Source organism: Oryctolagus cuniculus, chromosome 1 (genome assembly GCF_051225735.1).
Source record: "Oryctolagus cuniculus isolate XC-2025 breed Fujian yellow rabbit chromosome 1, ASM5122573v1, whole genome shotgun sequence".
Lineage (NCBI taxonomy): Eukaryota > Metazoa > Chordata > Mammalia > Lagomorpha > Leporidae > Oryctolagus > Oryctolagus cuniculus.
Genome location: NC_142867.1, coordinates 99,985,751 through 100,009,938, shown reverse-complemented (window position 1 = coordinate 100,009,938; position 24,188 = coordinate 99,985,751). Strand labels below are relative to the sequence as shown.

The 24,188-nt window shown below is 40.3% G+C and overlaps 1 protein-coding gene across 1 annotated transcript in view; it reads right to left on the bottom strand.

The window, feature by feature from the left end:
- The window catches only part of CUL5 (cullin 5), a gene marked incomplete at its 5' end in the record, with an annotated part of 135,759 nt that overhangs the window by 9,787 nt on the left and 101,784 nt on the right, over positions 1–24,188 (bottom strand). The window contains 2 exon segments of the mRNA NM_001082355.1: positions 2,685–2,816; positions 3,625–3,757. Coding sequence (NP_001075824.1) covers positions 2,685–2,816; positions 3,625–3,757 — 265 coding nt within the window.

The window sequence follows — 24,188 nt, the reverse complement described above, 5'->3', positions numbered from 1 at the left end:
GAGATCTTACAACTTCTAGTTCACTCTCCAAATGGCCTCAACAGCCAGACCTGGGGGCCAAAGCCAGGAACCAGGAACTCCCCATCCTGGTCTCCCACAAGAATGGCAGGAGCCCAGGTACTTGGGTCACCTTCTGTTTCTTTCCTAGGTGTAACAGCAGGAAGCTAGATCAGAAGTGGAGCAGCCATGACTTGAACTAGTGCTCACAGGGGATGCTAGCATCCCAGGTGGTAGCCTAATCACTGTGCTACAATGCCGGCCCCGCACTCTTTAAGTCACATGACAAGAAGGCAACCTTCTTCACTGTATAACAGTTTGCTAAGATATATAATTCACTTAATTGTGAATTCAACCCTTTACAGTATACAATTTAGCGGATTTTAGTATATTCATAAGAGTTGTGCAACCATCACTATTATCTAATTGCATAAAATTTTCATCACCCTATAAAGAAACTCCAAGTTTATTTATGATCATTCTGCAGTTCACCTACCTGTCCCAGCTCCTGGAAACCATAAATCTACTTTCTGTGTATTTCCCTGTTTTGGACATTTCATATTAGTGGATTCATAAGATACACGGTCTTCAGTGACTGGCTTCTGGCATTTAAGCATTATAACTGTTTTAAATTTATCCATACTATAGCATGTAATAGTACTTCATTCATATTTTTATTGCCAAATAATATTCCATTGGAGGAATAAGCCATTTTGTTTATTCATTAATTCACTGTTATTTTGCGTTGTTTTCACAATTTGGCTATAGTAAACAATGCTGCCATGAATACTGGTATACAAATCTTGGCATGGAGAAATGTTTTCATTTCTCGAGTGGAATGGATCAACTCTCCACTTAACCTTCCAAGGAAATGTCAGTTTTCCAAAGTGGCTACACCATCTCATATCTTCACTTAGCAACTCATGAGAATTACAATTTCTCCTCTTCCTAAAAACATTTCTTATTGACTTAAAAATTTTTTTTAATTGAAAGAGGGGGAGATAAAGTAAGAGAGAGAGAGAGAGAGAGTGTATGTGAGTGAGAGAGAGCGAGAGAGAGAGAGAGAGAGCGCGCGCGAGCGCACGCGCTTTCATCAGTGGGTTCACTTTCTGAAATGCCCAAAATGGCTCAAGGTTGAATCCAGAAGCTGGGAACTCAATCCTAATCTCTTATGTAGTTGGCGGAGCTCAACTAGTTGGAACATCACTGTTGTCTCCCAGAGTGCATTAGCAGGGAGCTGGAATCAGGAACCAGAGCCTGAAATAGTACCCAGGCACTACGATATGGGACCCAGGTGTCTTAGGTGGCATCTTTTCAGCCTGACTGCTAGGCCAAATGCTAACCCCGGTATATTTTAGCTATCTTAGTGTAAAGTAAAGTGGTATCTCCTTGTGGTTTAGATGTGTATTTCGCTAAGGAATAAGCACACTATGTAGGTGTTTACTGACCATTTATTTACCTTCTGTGAAGAACGGTCTATTTGAATTCTTTGTCTATTTTTGACTGAGTCATTTTATTGTTGTGTTGTAACAGTTCTTTGGTTATTCTAGATACAACATCTGACTTAAGAATTACAAATATTCCCTTACTTTTAAAAGAAGATTTATTTAATTAATTTGAAATGCAGAATGACAGGGAGAAAATGAGAGACAGTGAAACAGAGAGTGTGAGTGATCTTCCATCCACTGGTTCACTCCCCAAATAGTCTCATGAGCCTAGGCCACACTAGGTGGAAGCCAGGAGTCAGGAACTCCATATGGGTTTCCCACATGGGTGTCAGGGACCCAAGTACGTGGGTGCCTTCCCAGAAGCATTAACTGGGAGCTGGATCAGAAGTGGACTGGGACTTTCCCATGTGAGATGCCAGTGTTTTAAGTAGTGGCTTAATCCACTGTGCCACAATGCCAATCTCTATATCCCTAGTCTTGATCTATTTTTTTACTAAGAAATTAAACACTTAAATTCTCTAAGTTTTTTGCTTTTAAACTAGAGTATATTAAATTTATTCTTTTCACTATTTCCTTTTCTTATATATTTATAACATAAGACTTTTGAATATTTAGAGAAGAATTTTTAAATGTCACAAAGCAATCAGTTTTCCCGTTGGGCACAATTTATTTGGCATAATAATCTCTACCATCTCACACTGCCATGCAAGGCAAGTTTATGTGCAATTAAAAAAAAAAGTGTGTGTGCATGTGGAGAGAGAAGAGAGCAAAAGTGGGAAAGGGAATTCATTTTAATAAAACTCAAATTCTATGAAAATGCACAGAAAGGAACAGACTCAAAACATTTTATATGGTAATTTAGTTACAATCAGCATCAATTATCACAATAAGGCATCATTAGAGGTTCTTTTGGCTACATACATTTATTTGTATTTTTACAAGCATCTCCAGTTTAGTTCTAAATAGACCTTACAAAGGAAGTGATTTGTCCTACAACCTTTAAAGTCATTTGAAACCAAGTCAGTAGAAACAAAGCAAGAGCAAAGATGCTTTACTGAAAGTCTTTATTAAGAAAATTCACTTTATTAAATATCCTTTTATTTTATATAATTGATGCTATGTTATAAAATGTTCTCTATTTCTTTGATGTTAATGTTATCACCAAAATGTATGACCAAAGCACAAGTATGAATCACATGCTATATTAGAAAACCAATATTTTTTTAAAAAGTTACTTACTCTTAGCCATTCTACCATATTTTCTTCAATTTCACTATCAGCAGAGATGTCTAATATAAGACGTCGTGTCAAATGAGCTTTGTGATACCTCATAAAAACGTCTTTGTTTTGTACATATTTAAGTACCAAGAGCTGTATGGAAAACAAAGTTACTTTCAATTCTTCTATATTTTTAGGATCTCTCTCACTTAGACCTTTCTATGTCCAACTGCCAAAATCAGAAATTTATTTGAGCATATATGCACAGAGGTCTACTATATTACCCATCTCTGAAAATAACCAGTACTGGTAACATTACTTCACTATTTAAAAGTAAGCAAATTTAAGACCTTACCCAAATAAGCTTTTAGTCACTATAATAACAAATTATTTAGATTTGATATAAATGTGGCAATACTTTACATGAAAATCAACAGTTCTTTTCCAATTTTCTCTCACATATTTTCTTTACTTTTTCCTGACAATAATCATCTTTCTGATGTTTTTGTCTACTATTTCTTTCCTCTTCGTATTCTCAGGCTTATAACATTTCAATAACAACTGGGATTCAAAAATATAAGCAAGTTACTCTTTACCTACTTTCATTTGTCCCTAGCTTGTCTATCATTAAAGAAAGAGTGAAGAACCAACAATATTTGAACTATTCCACATATCAGCTCCACCCCCACCCCTTCTTGTCCTTTAACAGGAGCTAGAATTTAATTGCCTAAAAAGAATCAAAAATAGAGAAGAATTAAATGGTATTTCCCTTTCAGGCAGCTGTAATATAAAAATTTTTAAATAAAAAAAACTGCCTTGTAGAGGTCATGTACCATAACACTTTTCAACAGTGGCTTACAGATATATATTTTTGTTGATTCTATCACAGAAAGTTTCAAAAGCAAAATGCAAATTCAAAAAAAGGAAATTTAAAATTTTAAAATACAAAATATCTATATACCACTTCTTTAAGCTTTGCTTCAATCTCTTCAGAAGTTAGTTTTTTGCTTAATGGTGTTTTTCTTAGCAACATGTCACAGTAATTGGCAAGCAGCTCAGGGCATTTTGATTCAGGCTGAGTTTTTAATCCCACCCTAAAAAACAAATTAGAAACAATTGATGAAGAATGACTGGTATTTCCAAGTTTTTTTTCTAAAGCCAATTTTCCACAAACTATTTTTTTCTAAAGATGTACTTATTTATTTAAAAGGCAGAGAGAGAAAGAGGACAGAGAAGAGATGGGGGCAGGGTAGGGAGGAAGAGAGAGAGAGAGAGAGAGTCTTCCATCTGATGATTCACTCCCCAAATGGCTGCAATGGCTGGAGCTGAGCCAATTCAAAGCCAGAAGCCAGCTACCCAAGTAGGCAGCAGGAGCCCAAGTACTTGGGCCATACTCCACTGCTTTCCCAGGGACATCAACAGTAAGCCAAATAGAAAGCAGAGCAGCCAGGACTCACACAGGCACTACAATATGGGATGCCAGTGTTATAAGTGGCAGGTTAGCTTACTGTGCCACATGCTGGCCTCATGAACTAGTTTCTAAGGATGAATAATCTGGTGTTCCAGCCCAATGTCTAGAGTTCAAAATTTAAGGAAGTATTCACTCTAGATTCCCAAAGTGCCAACAGTTCACTTGCAAGGACCCTGAGAGGGAGAAACTCCTTAAATTTTGTACATCAGATGTTTCCTTGCCTCATCTTAGTGCCAGCACTGCCAATGATCTTTTTATTTTTAAAGCAGTAAGCATGCCAGCCAAGTTTAATGAAAACAGTATACCTGATAGACCACGCAGGAAAAGAGGACTCAGGAAAGAACTAAAAGCCTCTTTAAAAATTTTATTCCAACACCTGCTAACATATTTTTAAAAACTGTGGATCTTTGGATATTTTGTATGTTAACATTTGAAACTTTTTATTAGGGATAGCTATTGTGGTGCAGCTTGTGACACCAGCACCACATATCAGAGTGCTTGGGTTCAAGTTCTATATGCTCCACTTTCAATCCAGCTTTGCTGCTAATGCACACTAGCAGGCAGCATATGATGGCTCAAGTGCTTGGGTCCCTGCTCTCTACCTGTAGGATCCCGATGAACTTCTGGGGGGGTTACAATTCTTACTTCACTCTCTGTATGTATCCAATTTAACTTTCACTCCATAGTGATGTGGTGTCTACAATTATCTACTTTAAACAAATTCTTAATTAAGAATTTGGATCTCTACTTCACTTCCCTGACGAAATTTAAAAATCAAAGTACATTGTATTTTCATGCTTGAAAGTCTTGGTAATTCTCTAGATAACTTATGTAAATCAAATTAAATGTAACATTTAAAAATTTCATGTGCCTTTAAAATTTGAATTATCTTCCAAAGACTGAGAGGTATCCAAATATAAGTATACAAATTATCAACACAATGTAATTATGCTGCGTGCACATACTCATATATAAAACATGCACATATGTAAAATTTTACTGGATGAATTTTCTCAATGTGGTGGATGAAAATCCTACTTTCCATTATTCCAATTATGAATACCAGAATTAGCATCAGTTCTTTCAATACTTTTTTTTCTTTTTAAGATTTATTTATTTATTTGAAAGTTAGAGTTACAAAGAGGCAGAGGCAGAGAGACAGAGAGAGGCAGTGGCTTTCCCTGGAATGCCACAGCGCCAGCCCCCTTTCACTACTTTTTAAAAAATATATATTTATGTCTTTGCCCTGAGAAATCTTAGATAAGTAAGTGGGTGGGACTACCTTTTGATGTCACTAAATTCTTTGAGCATTTCCTGAATCATTTTGCTGAAAAACAAAACCATACTCATCTAATGTTAAAAATTATTTTAACAATGAATATTTTAAATTATTTTTAAAAGTTAATTTTCATCTTATTTGGAAGGCAGAGAGAGACAAGACAGATGGAAAGAGACAGAAATCTTCCATCTGCCAGCTCATTCCCCAAACTGCCAAAAGCCTGCGCTGGACCATGGTGAAGCCAGGGGCCTGGAACTCTACCTAGGTTTCCCATATGGGTGGCAGGGCCTCATTATCTGCCACCTCTGAGGTTGCATTAACAGCAAGCTGAAAATCAGGAGCAGAGCCAAGACTTGAACCCACATCTTCCAACATAGCATGTGGGTATCCCAATCAATGTCTTAACTGCGAGGCCAAATATCTGCACCAGTTCATTCAAAGTGTACAATTCAATGTTTTTAAAGTTATATAATCATCCCATAATCAAATTTTAGAACATTTTAATTTCTCCCAAAGTAAAAATTGAAACCTCATTCTCCAACTAATCCCCCCTTCCAGCCCCTAGCAAAAACCAGTGTCTTTTTGTCTGTGAATTTACTGGTTCTGGACATCTCATAAATGTTTACCTCATAATATGTAGTTTTGTGTGACTTACTCCTTTTACTTAGCATAATTCATCCACATCATAGCATGTATATCAGTAATTCTTTTTCAAAATACATCTTTATTTTGGTAAAAAAATTATCTTGACCATTTTTAAGTATAAGCTTATTTGCATTAATTTCATTTACAATGTTGTACAGATATCACTGTTTTATTTCCAGAATGCTGTCATTATCTCAAGAGAAATGTTATATCCATTAAGCAATAATGTCCCATCTCCCTTACCCTCAGGTTCCTGGTAACTTTTTAAAAAAGTTCTTTCCTTCCAGGAATTCATTCTTTCTCTCTCTCTTTCTACCTACCTACTACCTACCTCTTTCAAAAGGCAGAGTGCCAGAAAGGGCAAGACAAAGAGCGAGATCTTTGATCAGATGGTTCATTCCACAAATGTCCTCAACAACCTGGAGTAGGCCAAACTGAAGCCATGAGTCCTGAACACTAATTGAGTCTCCCTCCCATGTGGATGGCAGGAACCCAAGAACTTGGGCCATCATTTGCTGCTTCCCACTAGCAGGATGCTGAACTGGAAGTAGGGCAGCCAGGACTCAAAGTGGCAATCCAAAATAGGATGTGGGCATTACCAACAAGTGACTTTGGCTGTTATCACAATGCTCACCCTGGCCGGTAACATTTATTCTACTTTGGTCTCAATAGATTTGACTATTCTAGATATCTCAAACAAGTGTATTCATACAAAACATGTCCTTTTATTCATACAAAACATGTCCTTATCTGACTCAGCATCGTGTTTTCAAATTTCACTTATATTATATAGACATCTTCTTTTTCTTACATTAGAATTTCTTTTATGGCTGCCTAAGAGTCCACTGTATGGATACACTACTTTGTGCTTATCTATTCATGGACATTTGAGATGTTTTTACTTTGGGGCCACTAAGAATAATGCTTCTCGGGGGCCGGCGCTGAAGTGTAGCAGGTAAAGCTGCCACTGGCAGTGCCAGCATCCTATATGGGCGCTGATTCGAGTCCCGGCTGCTCCTCTTCCAACCCAGCTCTTGGCTATGCTCGGCTATGGTCTGGGAAAGCAGTAAAAGATGACCCAAGTCCTTGGGCCCCTGCAATCATGTGGGAGACCTTGGGGAAGCTCCTGGCTCCTGATCGGCCCAGCAGTGGATGGAGGACCTCTCTCTCTCTGCCTTTCAAATAAATAATCTTAAAAAAAAAAAAAATGCTGTAACAGACATGGTGGCTGCTTTTTTTTTTTTTTTTTGAAAAGAGTAGTGCTTGTCTGCTATGAACACTTTTATAAAAATTTTTGAATGATTGCATATTTTCATTTCTTTTGTATACATGCCTAAGATTAGAACTATTGGGGCACATGGCAACTCGATTTAACTTCTAGAGAAACAAGCTGCTTACAAAGCAGCTACACCACCAATTTTCCTACATTCTTACCAACACTTGTTATATCTGCCCCGGCGCCATGGCTCACTTGGTTAATCCTCCGCCTGCGGTGCCAGCATCCCATATGGGCTCCGGGTTCTAGTCCCGGTTGCTCCTCTTCCAGTCCAGCTCTCTGCCGTGGCCCCGGAGTGCAGTGGAGGATGGCCCAAGTACTTGGGCCCCTGCACCCACATGGGAGACCAGGAAGAAGCTCCTGGCTCCGGAACGGCGTAGCTCCGGCCGTTGCAACCATCTGGAAGTGAACCAATGGAAGGAAGACCTTTCTCAATGTCTCTCTCTCTCACTGTCTATAACTCTACCTGACAAATAAAAAAAAAAATACTTATTTTAAAGGCATAGTTACAGAGAGAGGGAGACACGGAGATCTTCCGTCTGTTGGTTCACTTCCCAAATGGCTGTGACAGCCAGGGCTGGGCAAGGCCTAAGCCAGGAGCCTGGAACTCCATCTGGGTCTCCTGCCACCCATGTAGGCACTCGGAACACCTTCCACTGCTTTCCCAGGTGCACTATCAGGAAGTTGGATTCGAAGCAGAGCAGGTGCGACATGAACTGGCACCCACACAGGATGCCAGTATCACAGACGGTCGCTTAACCCACTATACTTGCAACACAGGACCCCTGCCTTTTTTACTTTAACCAACCTAGCAAGTGTGAAGCAGTATCTCATTGTGGTTAAGCCATTAATCTTTAAAAAAAAAAAAAAAAAAAGATTTATTTAATTGAAAGGCATAGCCTCAGAGAGACAGACAGATCTTCCTTCTGCTGGTTCACTCCCCAAATGGCTGCAATGGCTGGGGCTGGGTCAGGCTGAAGCCAAGAGCCAGGATCTCCTTCTGGGTCTCTCATGTGGGTGCAGGGGCGCAAGCACTTGGGCCATCTTCCATTGCTTTCCCAGACGAATAACCAGGGAGTTGGATCAGAAATGTAGCAGCCGGGTCTAGAACTGGCATCCATATGGGATGCCGGCACTGCAGGTAGCAGCTTTACTCACTATGCCACAGCGCCAGCCTCATGCCATTAATTAATTAATTAATTTATTTGACAGGCAGAGTTAGACAGTGAGAGAGTGAGAGAGAGAGAGAGACAGACAGACAGAGAAAGGTCTTCCTTTTCCGTTGGTTCATTCCCCCAGTGGCCGTTACGGCTGGCGCGTTGCGCCGACCCGAAGCCAGGAGCCAGGTGCTTCCTCCTGGTCTCCTATGCGGGTGCAGGGCCCAAGGACCTGGGCCATCCTCCACTGCCTTTCTGGGCCACAGCAGAGAGCTGGACTGGAAGAGGAGCAACCGGGACAGAATCCGGCACCCTGGCCGGGACTAGAACCCGGGGTGCCGGCGCCGCAGGAAGAGGATTAGCCTAGTGAGCCACAGCGCCGGCGCCATTAATCTTAATTAAAGCCCTTATAGGCTACCTCCAATATCCAGATCACTGGAAAATTTGCTTCTAAAATTATTTTCCTCTTAGGTGATTATTAGTTTCTCTGCCTTCACAAGACAAGTAATTTCATATTGATACTGGAAACATATATGAAAGAACCATTAAGGCACAACATGATGTCATCTTATATGAGGAGCAGATTGACCCTTTGAGATGACAATTGTAATCCTATTAGGAAACAAGAGCTGGTTCAATTTGAGCTGCAGGTTTAGTAAGAATCAGGTGACCTCTAGTGAGCTGCTGAATCTAAAGAATGTTCCTCACGGGGTTTCAATTGAGAGCCCAGGGACTTTTGTTACTCCATTACAGTGAGACTACTAAAAACTCTACTGCCATTTAGTGGCCTTGCTCAGTCCGGGCCGAACCTAGATTGTCAGCTAATGCTTCTTCTCCTCAAGGAAATTTAGTTACAAATCCTCAGATAACTCCTGAACTTTTCTCCCATTTCTGTAACTTTCAATTCTTTTGTCATAGTTATTTATGTGGCTCTCTGAAAACACTATAATCACTGTTTTCTAAATTTACCCGATTTTTCTAATTGTCTTCAATGGAGTCATTTGCCTACTATAAACTACTCAATTCCTCCTGAGAAGTGAGTCTACCAAATAATTCGAATGCAGTTTATCAGTCTGTTCTAGACTATCACCTCTCTGCCTCCACAAGCCATAACATCTATGCTCTGCTGCCTAGATCACTAATGGTACTCATTTCACTCCACAGAAATTTTCTACTTTAATCTGCGCCTACAGGAAGGAAATGGTGACCTCAGAATCAGAAAATAAATGAGAAACTCAGCAATCTTAACTTCTGGGAATCTATTCTATAGACACAGATTCATACATGTAAAATGACAAATGCATGATACTACTTTTTGTAGCAACAATGCTAACAGAAAAATATCAGTAACTATTTATGCAAAAAGGGCCAGTTAAATAAACAATGGTACATCTATGAGACAGAATGTCAATCTACTATTAAGAATAAGATAACACGAAACCCCACAGCTAACACCACATTGACCAAAGACAGAGAACCCCCTAAAATCAGGAATAGACAAAATTGCCTGTATCCACATTGCCATTCAACAGTGTTCCACATATCTAGTCATAGCAATTAGGAAAGAAAATAAAAATTTTAAAAAGCATCCAAAATAGAAAGGAAGAAATAAAAAGATTGTCTTTATTTATAGATAGCATGATTATTTATAATGAAGATCAGAAGAAAACACACAAAAAAGCTACTGGAGCAAATATGAATTTAGGGAAAGTTGCAGGGAACAAAAGGAAGACACAGAAATAATTTGTGGTTTTATATGCTAACAACAAATAATTGAAAATAAAATTTTTAAAAATTCTGTCTACAATAGTATCAAAAGGGAAAAAATGAGGGATTAATTTGATCAAGGAGATGAAAGACTTGCACATCAACTGTTGAAATCTTTACTTAATGTATACTAAACTGATCTTCTGTATATATAGAAAATTGAAAATGAATCTTGATATGAATGGAAGGGGAGAGAGAGTGGGAAAGGGGAGGGTTGCGGGTGGGAGGGAAGTCATGGGGGTAGGGGGGAGCCAACGTAGTCCATAAGCTGTACTTTGGAAATCTATATTGATTAAAGTTAAAAAAAAAAAAAAAAAGAAAGAAAGACTTGCACATCAAAACTATCAAATGCTGCTCAAAGGAAGAAAATCCTAAATAAATGGAAAGGCATCACATTTTCATGGATTGGGAAACATAACATTAAGATGCCATTGTGGTTCAACAGTTTACGTCACTGCCTGCAATGCCAGCATCCCAAATGGGTGCCAGTTCAAGTCCTGGCTACTCCACTTCCAAGCCAGTTCCCAGCAGCAGACGACAGCCCAACTATCTGGACCCTTGTCACCCACATGGGGGACCTGAATGGAATTCCAGGTTCTTGGATTTGGCCTAGCTGCAGTGAACCAGCAGATACAAGATCTCTCTGTGAACTCTGCCTTTCAAGTGAATAAACTTTTTTTAAAAAAGATGTCAATATTACTCAGCACAATATACAAAACCAATGCATTCCCTTATCAGAATTCCAATAGCATGATTTTTCATAGAAATGGAACGTTGACTCTCAAATTCATATGGAATTAGAATGGAACTCAAATAGCCAGAATGATTTTTAAAAAGAGCAAAATTGGAGCATTCATGTATCTTAATGTTAAAGCTTTCTACAAAGGTACATCAGTCAGAACAATTTGGTAGAGGGTATGTATTTGGCCTACCATTTAACACCTTTCTGGGGACATCTGTGTCCCATATCAGACTGCCTATGTTCAATGTCCAGTTCTAGCTCCTGACTTTACTTTCCTCCTGATGTAGACCTTGGGATGCAGTGATGATGGTTCAAGTAATTTGGTTTCTGCCACACATGTGGAAGGCCTAAACTGAATTCTTGGGCCCTGGGCATTTGGAGAGTGAACCAATGGATAGCTTCTCTCTGTCTCAATTTTAAAAACATTTTTAAAAATAAATTCGAAATGGATGAATGATTTACATATAAAAACCAAAACCCACAAAATTCTTAGAAGAAAACACAGGATAAATTTTCATGACTTGGATTTAGAAATAGATTCTTAGATATGAAACCAGAAGCATAAGCAATAAAAGAAAAGTAGGTTGACATCATCAAAACTAAAAGGTTTTGGGGGTCAGCGCTGTGGTGTAGCAGGTAAAGCGGTAAAGCTGCCACCTGCAGTGCTAGCATCCTATATGGGTCCCGGTTCAAGTTCAGGCTGTTCCACTTCTGATCAAGCTCTCTGCTATGGCCTAGGAAAGCAGTAGAAGATGGCCCAAGTCCTTAGGCCCCTGCATCCACGTGGGGGACTTGGAAGAAGCTCCTGACTTTGGATTGGCGCAGCTCTGGCCACTGCGTCCATTTGGGGAGTGAACCAGCAGATGGAAGATCTCTCTCTCTGCCTCTGCCTCTCTGTAACTCTGCTATTTAAATAAATTAATTAATTTAAAAAAAAAAAACTAAAAGGTTGTGTGCATCAAAGGACATTATCAAGAAAATGAAACAGCAATCTACAGAATGGGAGAATATATTTGCAAATCATGTACCTAGTAACAGAAAATATAAAGAATTCTTACAGCTCAACAACAAAAAGACAAGTCAATTTAAGAAATGGAAAAAGGACTCAAAAAAATTTCTCCAAAGAAAATATACATCTACAAACACATGACGAGATGCTCAAGATCATTAGTCATTAGGGAAATGTAAACAAACCACTTAATAACCTCTAGGATGGCTATCATCAAAACAATAGAAAATAACAAATGCTGGCAAGAATACAGAGAAACTGGAAGTCTTGTACATTGCTGTAAAAATGTAAAATGGTTCATGCACTATGGAAAATATTATGGAGGTTTCTCAAAACGCTAAACATGGAATTTCCATATGACCCTACAATTCTACTAGGTATAAATTCAAGAGAAGTTAAACCAATTATTCAGGGAAGTACATGTACAGTCATGTTTATGTCAGCATTGTTCACAATAGTCAAAAGGTAAAAAGAGCCCAAATGTCTATGTGATAAACTAATTAACAAACTATGGTACAACCACCCCCAACATATGTAAATATATACACACATATACATACACAGAAATGTATCTATTTTACCATACTATTCAGTCACTAAGAAAGAATAAAGTACTGATGCATGAGACAACATGGATGAATTTTGAAAATATAAATAAATTATGTCAGAGATAAGTCACATATCATATAATTCATTTATATGAAATATCTATAATATATACAGCTACACAGACAGAATACTGACTGGTGGTTTCTAGGGGCTGGCAGGAGGGAGAAACTGCTTAAGAAGAAAGGGTTTCACATTGACATGCTGGAATTGTCTTGGAAGTAGAAGTACTAGTTGTACAACACTGTAAATGCACTAAATGCCACAAAGTTGTTCATTTTAAAATGGTTGATTTTATGTTGTTTCAAGTTATCTCAATAAATTACAAAATAAAAAGAGTAAGGAAGAGCTTCAATTTGAGTAAGAGCAGAATGACTTATGCTAGACCAATTCTCCTTTGGAAGACAATTACAAACTGTGGACAAAACATTTTAAATCACAAAAAATTCCCATGAAGACACTGGATAGTGACTGAACACAGGAAAGACCAGAAAGGAATTACACTTTAAGGAAAGGAAGAGTATTGGGTAGTTTTCCAAATTGTAGAGAATATAGCCTGAGGGAAAGCCTAGTCAATGACATCTGCACCACAGCTAAAATTCAGAGAGAAATCTGCAGTCTGTCTAGTTGAATGGTCAGGATAGCGTTCAAGCCACGCAACAGAAATGGTCTCTGTACCATCTTTATTTACAAAAATCAGCAATAAAATTTAACACTACCAAAAATGCAAAAATACATGAAGATGAGAACCATATACATGAAAAAGGTTAATTAATGGAGACTGGAGATGACTGAAATGCTGAAAACAGCATCATTTAAAAGAAGAATTTCAAAGCAGTTATTACAACTACTGTGAGAAATTAGTGAAAATAATTCACTCCTAACAACCACATGGAATAGGAACAAGGAAACAGAAACTAAGGCGTCAAACATAAAAACCTAACGCAAAAAAAAAAAAAAAATACATTAAATTAAAAATTCACTGGATATATATAAGAGAAGATTTTAAATAACAATCAGCCAACTTGTTGATCAACAGAAATGATGAGATGCAGAGACAAAGACCGAAAAAAACTAAACAGTCATTATCAAAGAATCCAACAAAACAATCTAAACCTAGCACTTCTTAGTCAATCTGATGAAATTCAAGCACCAAGAGAAAATTTCTTTATTACTATTATTTATTTGAAAGACAGAGAGTTAGAGAGGGGAGGGATATGTTTATGTGTAGGGGGTGGGGAAATCTTCCATTTGTTGGTTCTCTCCCCAAATGGCCTCAACAGCCAGGTGTGGGCCAGGCCAAAATCAAGAGACAGGAACTCCAGCTTGGTCTCCCTAATTGGGTGGCAGGGGTCCAAGTACTTGGGCCATCATCCTCTGCCTTTAGGTGCATTAGCAGGAAGCTAGATTGGAAGTAGAACAGCTGGGACTTGAATACACATTGTGATATGAGATGACAACAATGCAAGCAGCACCTTAAACTGCTGTGCCATAATTCTGGCCCCCAAGAAAAATCTCAAAATAAAACAACAAAACTGTGGAATGACTGCACAGATAGTATCTGACTTCCCATTGGAACAGTGGGGATAAATGGTATATGGGGGCAGGCACTTTGCCCAGCAATTAAGATCCCTACATCCCATACCAGAATGCCTGGGGGTTTAATACCCAACCTCTGGCTCCTGACTCCAGACTCCTGCTAATACAGACCCTGGGAGTCAGTTGTGATGGCTTAAGTAATAGGGTTCCTACCACCCACATTTAGATTTAATTCCCAGTTCCTGGCTTTAGCTTTTTCCTGACCCCTTGCCCCAGCCTGGGCCACTGTGAGCATTTGGGGAGTTAACTATAAGATGGAAGTTCTGTCTATTTCTAAAACAAAACAACAACAACAAAAAAACATGAAGCAAAACAACTAGTAGTAAAACAAATCTAATGTGCTGTAAGAAAAAGCCCTTATTAACCCATAATTCCATATTCAGCAAATATACCTTCGAGTGAAGATAAAGACATTTACAGATAAATAAATCTTAAGACAATTAATTACCAGAACTACTACTTTAAAATGCTAAAAGAAGTTCTACAGGCTGAAAGGAAATAATACCACAAGAAAACTCAGACTTTTTAAGAAAGATTAAAAACATTAGGTAGGTACTATGTGGGTAAATGTAAAAACACTACCTCTGCATGGAATATTCACACCATATGTAGAAGTAACACATACCTAGAGCATAAAGGCAGGGGAGGTAAACAGAACTATATATTCACCAAGTTCTTATATTTGGCATAAAGTGTTACAATAGTAATTCCAAGTAGATGGGGAAAAGCTAAGGATAAATGAGTGTGTAATCCATACAGCAATTATTGTAAAAAACAAATTAGCTAAGCAGCCAAAAGATAACTTAAAATGGAAATCTAAAATATATTTAATTATATATTTATAATATACAATTATATCACATATAAATTAAATTATATTATTTATAAATTATATTATACATTATATATTATATATGTTATATTATTGATTAGAAAAAAGCAAGATCCTAGGATGTCTATGAGAACAAAATGATAGTGAAAAATACCATGCAGAAAGTGAACCTAAGAAATATGGGAATACACATTCTTTTCAAGTACAAATGAGTATGTTCAACAAGGCAGGCCACATAAGTGGGTCAAAATATATTTAAATCCAAAGGAACCGAATTAAAAATTAGTAACAGTAAGATAGCCGTAAAACCCTAAATACTTGAAAATTACAACCACATACACATCAACTGGAACAGAACTGTTGTGAAAGCTGGGAGCACAAATAACCTTCTTGCCTGGGAAGCTGGAAACTCAGGTATCTCCAGAGTACCCCTGTGTTCTCCAAGCAGCCCTGATCCCACAGGAAAAGGAATCACCAACTGACGTTCCTGAAGAGGTTATGTGAGAGGAACGGCAGTAGGAAAACAATGAAGACCAAGAATACAAGGTAAGATGCCATCCAACTCCCAAATATCCAACCTTAAAAAAAATACCCATTTTTTAGAAATGGCCAAAAAGGAGGCCGGCGCCGCGGCTCAATAGGCTAATCCTCCGCCTAGCGGCGCCAGCACACCGGGTTCTAGTCCCGGTCGGGGCGCCGGATTCTGTCCCGGTTGCCCCTCTTCCAGGCCAGCCCTCTGCTGTGGCCAGGGAGTGCAGTGGAGGATGGCCCAGGTGCTTGGGCCCTGCACCCCATGGGAGACCAGGAAAAGCACCTGGCTCCTGGCTCCTGCCATCGGATCAGCGCGGTGCGCCGGCCGCAGCGCGCCGGCCGCGGCGGCCATTGGAGGGTGAACCAACGGCAAAGGAAGACCTTTCTCTCTGTCTCTCTCTCTCACTGTCCACTCTGCCTGTCAAAAAAAAAAAAAAAAAAAAAAAAAAAGGAATCTAGCTCCTCATTTAAAAATTTCTTATGTGCCAGCTAATATGCTCATGTCAATCGCTGATAGTCCAGAAGTTGGGGACTCAGTAATATCAGTTTGTGCAGGATTTAAAGGCCATCAACAGACTGTGGAAGATATCTACCCAGGTGGTTACAATCCTTACTCCCTGCTTACAACCCAGTTTATTGCTGATTTACATTCTCAGATATAAAGGATGCTTTCTACTGCATCTCTTTGGACTCTAAATCCAAGAAATTATTTATTTTTGAATGGGAAGCACTTCTGATGGCAGAAAAAAACAATAATATTGTTGGAATGTCTTTCCCCAGGGATTAAAAAACGCCTCAACCATATGTGGACAAGTTCTGGCAAGGGATCTTGGAAACTTATAACTTACTGAGTTATATGCTTCTTCAATACATAGATATTTTGATTGCCAGTTAGACCCATGAAGCCTCAGACAAAAACACTATATTGACCTCAAAATTTCTGGCCGAAAGGGAGATAAAGTTTCCAAGAAAAAAAGCCCAAATTTCATAGTCAACTGTGAAGTATCTGAGTTTGAACTTCTGCAAGGGCAGAGAAACCTATTTCCTGACTAGGGAAGTGTTCTCGCCAGGGCGGCTCAATCTGCCATCCGTCGACAGTTGAGAGAATTCTCAGGAATGGCAAGTTTCTGCTACATCTGGACCCCAAACTCTGGTCTAACAGCTAAATCCCTAAATGAAGCCCCAAAGGGATCAGAAAATAAGCCATCAAAATGGAACAGGGAGCAACATCAGGTATTCCTCCTATGTAAAACTAAGCTCCTAAGTGCACTGGCCTTTGGGCTCCCAGGTAATTCCAAGTATTTTGACTTGTTTGTCCCTGAGAAGTGAGAAATCAGTGTAAGAGTCTTGACCCAGAGAATGGGATCAACTAGGAAACCAGTGGCCCACCTCTCTAAACAGCTACACATAGTTACCCAGGGATGGCCAGCCTGCCTGTGTGCAGTAATAACCACTTGTGATTTGCTGCAGAAAGCAGAAATGTTCACTCCAGGCCAGTTAAGCACTGTGCACACCCAACTGCTAGAATAAAAAGGGGCATATTGGCTGACATATGGAAGGTTGGGAAATTTTTAGGCCATCCTGCTAGACAACACAAATCTGAAATTAAAAGCGAAATCAGTTCTTAATGCTGCTACTCTATTGCTAAGCAGTACTGAAGAAACTGTCCAAGACTGTATTCAAGTAACCGAACAAGGATAATCCAGCTGAACTGACTTGACTGATCTCCCTGCTCCCCTCCTTAGAGGATCCAGATTTGGAAATGTTCCCTGGTAGAAGCAGCTTCACGGAACACAGAGAATATAAGCTGGGTATGAAGAGGTAAGCCACCGGGAAATTTTTCCAGCTGGGCCCTGAAAGTAATTAACTGCACTTACTTGTGCCTTGCAGCTGAGAACCAGCAAAAACGTAACCATACATACTGACTATAAGTATGCTTTCTCAGCAGTACATGCGCACTGAACCTCTCTGGAAGGAAGGAAGTCTTTCAATAGCAGGTAATAGGGAAATTAAGCAGGCAAAAATAATGCTTGGTTTCTTAGAGGCCATTATGCTGTTGAAAGAAGTGACCATTGTACACTGCATGGGCTGAGACCCCACTAGCTAAAGGAACTAATATATCAGATCAGGAGTGAAATAGGTGGCTCAGTTTAAGCTACCAAAGGCCTAAGAAGACAAAATAATGGCCTTAGTGCTTGACACAGACTTAAGCTGTATCTATCCTAAATATTATAAAGAAGATTTGGGAAGGCCTGATGAATGGGGTTTTGACTGATCTCTTCCACACTCATAGGATTCAACTTATAAGTATACCAAGGAAGGAAGGATCTATAAGAAACAGGGAATTATGTTACTACCAGAGCACCTTAGGAAAAAAGGTGATTAATCATATCTATCAGAATACTCACTAAAGGTCAGTATGCTACTCTACAATGGAGAGAGTAAAAAATTGGACCAAATACAATAAAAACTTTCCAAAGTGTGATACAAAGTTGTGTGGTCTGTGCAAAATATAATCCAGATTAGACCTCCTCCAGTCATTAAGGCAAGGGGACCGCACCAGGCAAAGACTGGCAAATAGATCTCATCATGATGCCAAAGGCAACTGGAAACCTCAAGAACTTCTTGGTTTTAGTAAATGCCTTTATAGGATGGGTGGAAACTTTTCTTGCTAGGACAGAGAAGTCTTGTGAAGTGCTAAAGGCCTTCCATTCAGGTTTGGACTCCCCTTTTCAATTCATAGTGACAACTGAGAAGCCTTCATCGTCAAGGAACTTAGAAAGTACCAGGGGCCAGCGCTGTGGTATAGCAGGTAAAGCCGCCACCTACAGTGCCGGCATCCCATATGGGTGCTGGTTCAAGTTCCGGCTGCTCAACTTCTGATCCAGCTCTCCGCTATGGTCTGGGAAAGCAGTGGAGGATGGCCCAAGTCTTTGGGCCCCTGCGCACCCACTTGAGAGACCCAGAAGAAGCTCCTGGCTCATGGCTTTGGATCAGTGCAGGATCGGCAATTATGGTCATTTGGGAAATGAACCAGTAAATGGAAGCCCTCTCTTTCTGTCTCTTTTTCTTTCTTTCTGTGTAACTCTTTCAAATAAATAAAGAAATCTTTAAAAATAAAATCAGAAGCTTTAGGAATCTGATTGACACTTCATGTCTCCTACAGACCTCAATCAACCGGAAAATTGCAAAAATGAACCATACCCTTAAAAAAACAAACAAACAAAAACCTCTATCTAAAATCTGTCAGGAAATTAACCTAACTTGAAATAAGGTGCTGCCAGCTGCACTGCTTAAAGTTCAAGTAGTCCCCTTGAAGTGGGTTCTAATTGAGCTCTTATGAAATGTTATATGGGAGACCCTTCCTTACACAGTGATCAGGTAATAAGAATAGATGCCACTAAGTATGTTTAATCTGTTGTTGTGACTCTAACTACTATTTACAAGCTTGCCTCCAACAGGCTGAGCTATCTCACTGATGAACATCTTCACAGTATACTCCCAGGAGACCTAGTGTCACAAAAGTCCTGGAAAAACAAACACACTAAAGATCAATTCCATCTTCATTGGGATGGACCCTACCCTGCCATACCCTACTAGTGATTCATTCTTCAGTAAAACTACAAATAATCAAGCCTGCAGCTTGCACCACTGCAACCCGTAGACAAGCCAAGCATTCTTCTTGGCATCAGCTGTCAGGCACAAGTAAAGAAAACTTTGTTCACAGCAAAAGTAGAGCATTTCTTATCCATATCTAGAAAGCTCGCACACTGACCTCTCCCAACCATTAGTGCCTGGATAGTCCTAGAGTTAAACTACAACCAGAGTTAGACTATAACAACAGTCTACAACTCTATAGAGTCTAACACCTATTATTTAATTATCTCATAGGCCTAGAGAAACTAGGATGCAGCCCAGTCTTTACCTCCTCCCTCTATTCCTGATAGCGGTTGTTATGCAATGAACTTGGGGTACAAACTCTAAATAAACTTTCAAAAGCTGTTCAAGCAGGGTAAAGAAGAATGCTGGGTCTGTCATCCTAATCCCTACAGCCAGGACAAAATACACTTAGCTCCACCAGCCCAAAATGTCTCCCAGTTACCTCAATTACTATTTAAAGGGAACTAAATACTCCCTTTGGAGGCTAGCCTAATATCTACTCCAGAGATAATGTTCCTATGTATTAACCTGATTTCCCCTTGTATATTAATTAGCTCTCTAAATATTGTATACTTAAATGCCTCCCTATAGGGTTCAACCCACTATACATCTGCAATCCAAGATGCCTTTAAAAATGGGTCCCAGCTGATAACTATAACCTTTTTTTAAAGAAATTTATTTATTTGAAAGGTAGAGTTACAGAGAAGGGAGAAAGAGGGACAGAGGTAGAGAGAGAGAAAAAATATCTTCTATCTGCTGGTTCATGGCCACAATGGTTGGGGCTGGGCCAGCTGGGCCAGCTGAAGCCAGGAGCCAGGAACACCAACTGGGTTTCCCACAAGCATAGCAGAGGCCCAAGCACTGAGGTCATCCTCCGCTGCTTTCTTAGGCACATCAGCAGTGATGTGGTTTGAAAGTGGAGCACCCTGGACTCAAATCAGTGCTCATATGGGATGTTGGTGTTGCAAGCAGCAGTCCAACCTACTGCAAAACAATGTCAGCTCCAGTGACTTTAATCTATAAGCTGTAACTTTGCTATAAAAGTCCAAAATGAGTCAGCTTTATGTTTCAAAAAAGATCTGACACTAATTTAGAAACGGTCTAAGTTTTCAAGTTTATTGCCATATCTCCTAGAGGGTCTTAACTCATGCAAACTACTAAGAGTCAAGTAAACTGCAAGACTAGGCTCATGCATGCAAAGATAAAAGTTGGTTTGAGTCTCCCAAATAAAAAGGCCTATCATATCCTTTTTTTTTCCCCCCTGGCCCTGGCTGGAAGATTTCGAGTTTTATAGCAAACTGTATTGTACAGACCTGGGGCCCCTATCATATCCTTTTAAATCAGGCCTATTATCCTCTTCATGTCACTCATGTACTACTACTAACATCTTTAGCATTAGCCCTCTTTGTCCCTACAGGATACTCCATGGATGAAAATGGGTATCACAAAAGGCTTCAAATTCCTCAGAGAGCCAACTGTTGAAGGAAAACAGGGAACTAATTTATTCTGACCAAGTCAGAATGTCCCAGAGGACCAATAATGTTTGGGAATGTGGTCAGTGTACACTGGGACAATAGATATTTTTCACCCAGGAAAGCAGGCAAGAAGAAAAAGGGCCTTGCCAGTACCATGGCGCCAGCATCCCATATGGGCACCGGTTCTAGTTCCGGTTGCCCCTCTTCCAATCCAGCTCTCCGCTATGGCCTGGGAAAGCAGTGGAAGATGGCCCAAGTCCTTGGAACCCTGCATCCACGTGGGAGACCTGGAAAAAACTCCTGGCTCCTGTCTTCAGATTGGCGCAGCTCCGGCCGTTGTGGCCGTTTGTGGAGTGAACCAACGAAAGGAAGACTTTCTCTGTCTCTCCCTCTCACTGTCTGTAACCCTACCTCTCAAATAAATAAATAAAATATTAAAAAAAAAAAAAGAAAAAGGGCCTTAGGATGAATAACAGTAGTGTAGGCCAAGAACTAGGACTGTCAGTACCATGGGGAGGATTTGCTTATCATGACATCACCCTTTGAAATCTAACTGCCTCAAAGGAATTGGCTAACACTATACCGTTTAGTCTCAATGAATTGAAAACCTCAGTAGACTCCTTTGCAAATGAAGTAATGGATAAGATAATAGCACTGGATTATCTCCTGGCAGAAGGAAGAAGTGTTTGTGTATTAACACTTTCTGCTGCATATGGATCAAGAAAAGCAGACAAGCAGAACAGAATATAAGGAAAATATACCAAGAAGCTAGCTGGTTACATGACATCAGTAATCTGTCTGGAATTCTATCAAGGATTTCCTTCCCAATAAATCCTGGCAAAATTGATTACATTCACTAAAAGGTCTGTTGGTCATGGTCTTATTACTCCTCCTGTTTGGGCCTGTAATTCTTAAATTCCTTTGCAAACTTGTTGCATAAAGACTTCAAGTCACTGGGTTATTCCATCTGAACTCCAAATTTAGGGCAGAGACCTCCCCATCAGCCCCATGTGAGTGACTAAGAATACAACTTAGTGCCAATCAATTTATTCCTTAAAACCTGACTGATTTGAGACCCTTGTCAGTCCTCAGGATTGAGGAATGAAAAAAGAGAAGGGAGAGACTGAAACTGTGCACAACAAAGGAGCTTCTTTCCCTTGCTTAACAGCAAGCTTCTGTTAGCTGCCTAATATACTAAGCCCCTAATAGTCATTTGCTTGCCTGTGTAGAGTAACTTCCTATCCTATAATAGGTGTCTTTCCCAAAAAATCTGCTGTCTTTTTAGGGTCCCTGATAAAACCGGACAGAAATAGCTGCAGCTAATACTGTAAGTGGGGCCTGCGCAGACCAATGGGAGGGTTACTTTATGGTTCATTATAACGTCAATGACACAACTCCAATGATAATTCAGCAGTCATCTTAGAACATATAAGGTATATATAGACATGATTTGTCAAGGTACATACTCAAAGGACTTTCTTTAAGCCTTTCTTCTGCTCCCATCATGTTGTCTCACTGTTTCTCGCAGTTATCTATCCGAACTCCAAAAATTCCCAAATCCTTTTCTAAACAAGGAGATTGATTTGGGCCTCATTGTCACCTATCCCTTTTCCTTAATAATAATTATTATAATAGTAAATGCTTTCTTTCTCAAAAGATGTTATCAGTGTTTTTATAACAATAATAGCATATGTGCAAGTGGGGGGATATGCTACCTAACAAAAATACATGAAAAATTCCTCAACATTGATAGTTACGAAAGTGATGGACAAAATGGAAATTAAAATTACAAGATACCTCTACATATACCCAAATGGCTAAAGTAAAATCACGGGGCCGGCGCCGTGGTGCACTAGGTTAATACTCCACCTGCAGCACCAGCATCCCATATGGGCGCTGGGTTCTAGTCCTGGTTGCTCCTCTTCCAGTCCAGCTCTCTGCTGTGGCCCGGGAGGGCGGTGGAGGATGACCTGAGTGCTTGGGCCCTGCACCCGCATGGGAGACCAGGAGAAAGCACCTGGCTCCTGGCTTCGGATCGGCGCAGTGCGCCAGCCGTAGCAACCATTTGGGAGTGAACCAACAGAAGGAAGACCTTTCTCTCTAACTCTGCCTGCCAAAAAAAAAAAAAAAAAGTAAAATCACACCAAACATTGGTGAAAATGAAGTTTCACTGGTACTTTTCCTATTTTGCTAAAGTATAAAATAGTATAATCACTTTAGAAAACAAATGACTACTACATGAATTTTAAAACCACAATCTGAATGAAAGAAGCTTTCCATTAAAAAGAATATATTGGGGTTGGCACTGTGGTATAGCGGGTAAAGCTGCTGCCTGCAGTGCCGGCATCCCATATGGGTGCCAGTTCGAGACCCAGCTGCCCCACTTCTGAACCACCTCTCTGCTATGGCCTAGGAAAGCAGTGGAAGATGGCCCAAGTCCTTGGGCCCCTGAACCCATGTGGGAGACCTGGAAGAAGTACCTAGTTTCAAGCTTTCAGATCAGCTCAGCTCTGGTCATTGTGGTCATCTGGGGAGTGAAACCGTGGATGGAAGACCTGTTTCTCTCTCTTTTTCTCTCTGATTCTACCTCTCTCTGTAATTCTGTCTTTCAAATAAATAAAATTAACCTTAAAAAAAAAAGTATGCATTGGGGCTGGTGCTGTGGTGTAGTGGGTTATGGGTACCAGTTCCAGTACCAGCTGCTCTATTTCTGATTCATCTTGTCGCTCCCCCTCTTCGTGGAGGAACGACACAGGACCCTGCGCTGTTCTTTCGTCTGCTCGGCCCTCCCCGGGTTTGCTGCTGGTTCTTCCTGGGTTGGCTACTGTCCCTTCCACCTCCGTGGAAGGGCAGTTCCCCCTGGCCACATTCCCCACTTCCGCAGGGGAGCGGCACACCGCCGGCCGGCTCTCTCGGGGGCTGCACAGGTGTTCCCCTTAGATGTTCCTGGTGCATGCCGTCTCTCTCCTCCTTTATAGTCCTCCTCTGCCAATCCCAACTCGGCTGCCCACACGCCGAGTACGCTGCTCTCCTCCAATCAGGAGCAAGTCCTACAGTTTATTGGCTGAACTGGAGGCAGCTGTGCAGAAGCTGTTTTCTTCTCTCCCAGCGCCATATTGTGGGAGAGCAGATGCATAGAATAAGTCTTAATTCCAGTAACTTAGTCTAGTCCAGGTTGCTCCCCACAGATCCCCCTTTCTTTTTATTTTTTGGCGTTGATACGCGCCTGTCTTCGGTGTCCCGCGGCACACACTCTGCTCTGCTTGCTAGAGTTGCCACAGGTTCTTACAAGTCCTATCAATCAGGCAAACCGAATCCGGGTCCTCTCTTCGCCATGTTGTGAGGAGGTTTTTAGGCGCTGATGCGTGCCTGTCTTCGGTGACCTGCGGCTCATACTCTGGTCGAGCCGCCTGCTGGTGCTTACCGCCTTAATCAGGCAGACCGAATCCAAGCTTTCTCATTGCCATATTGTGGGG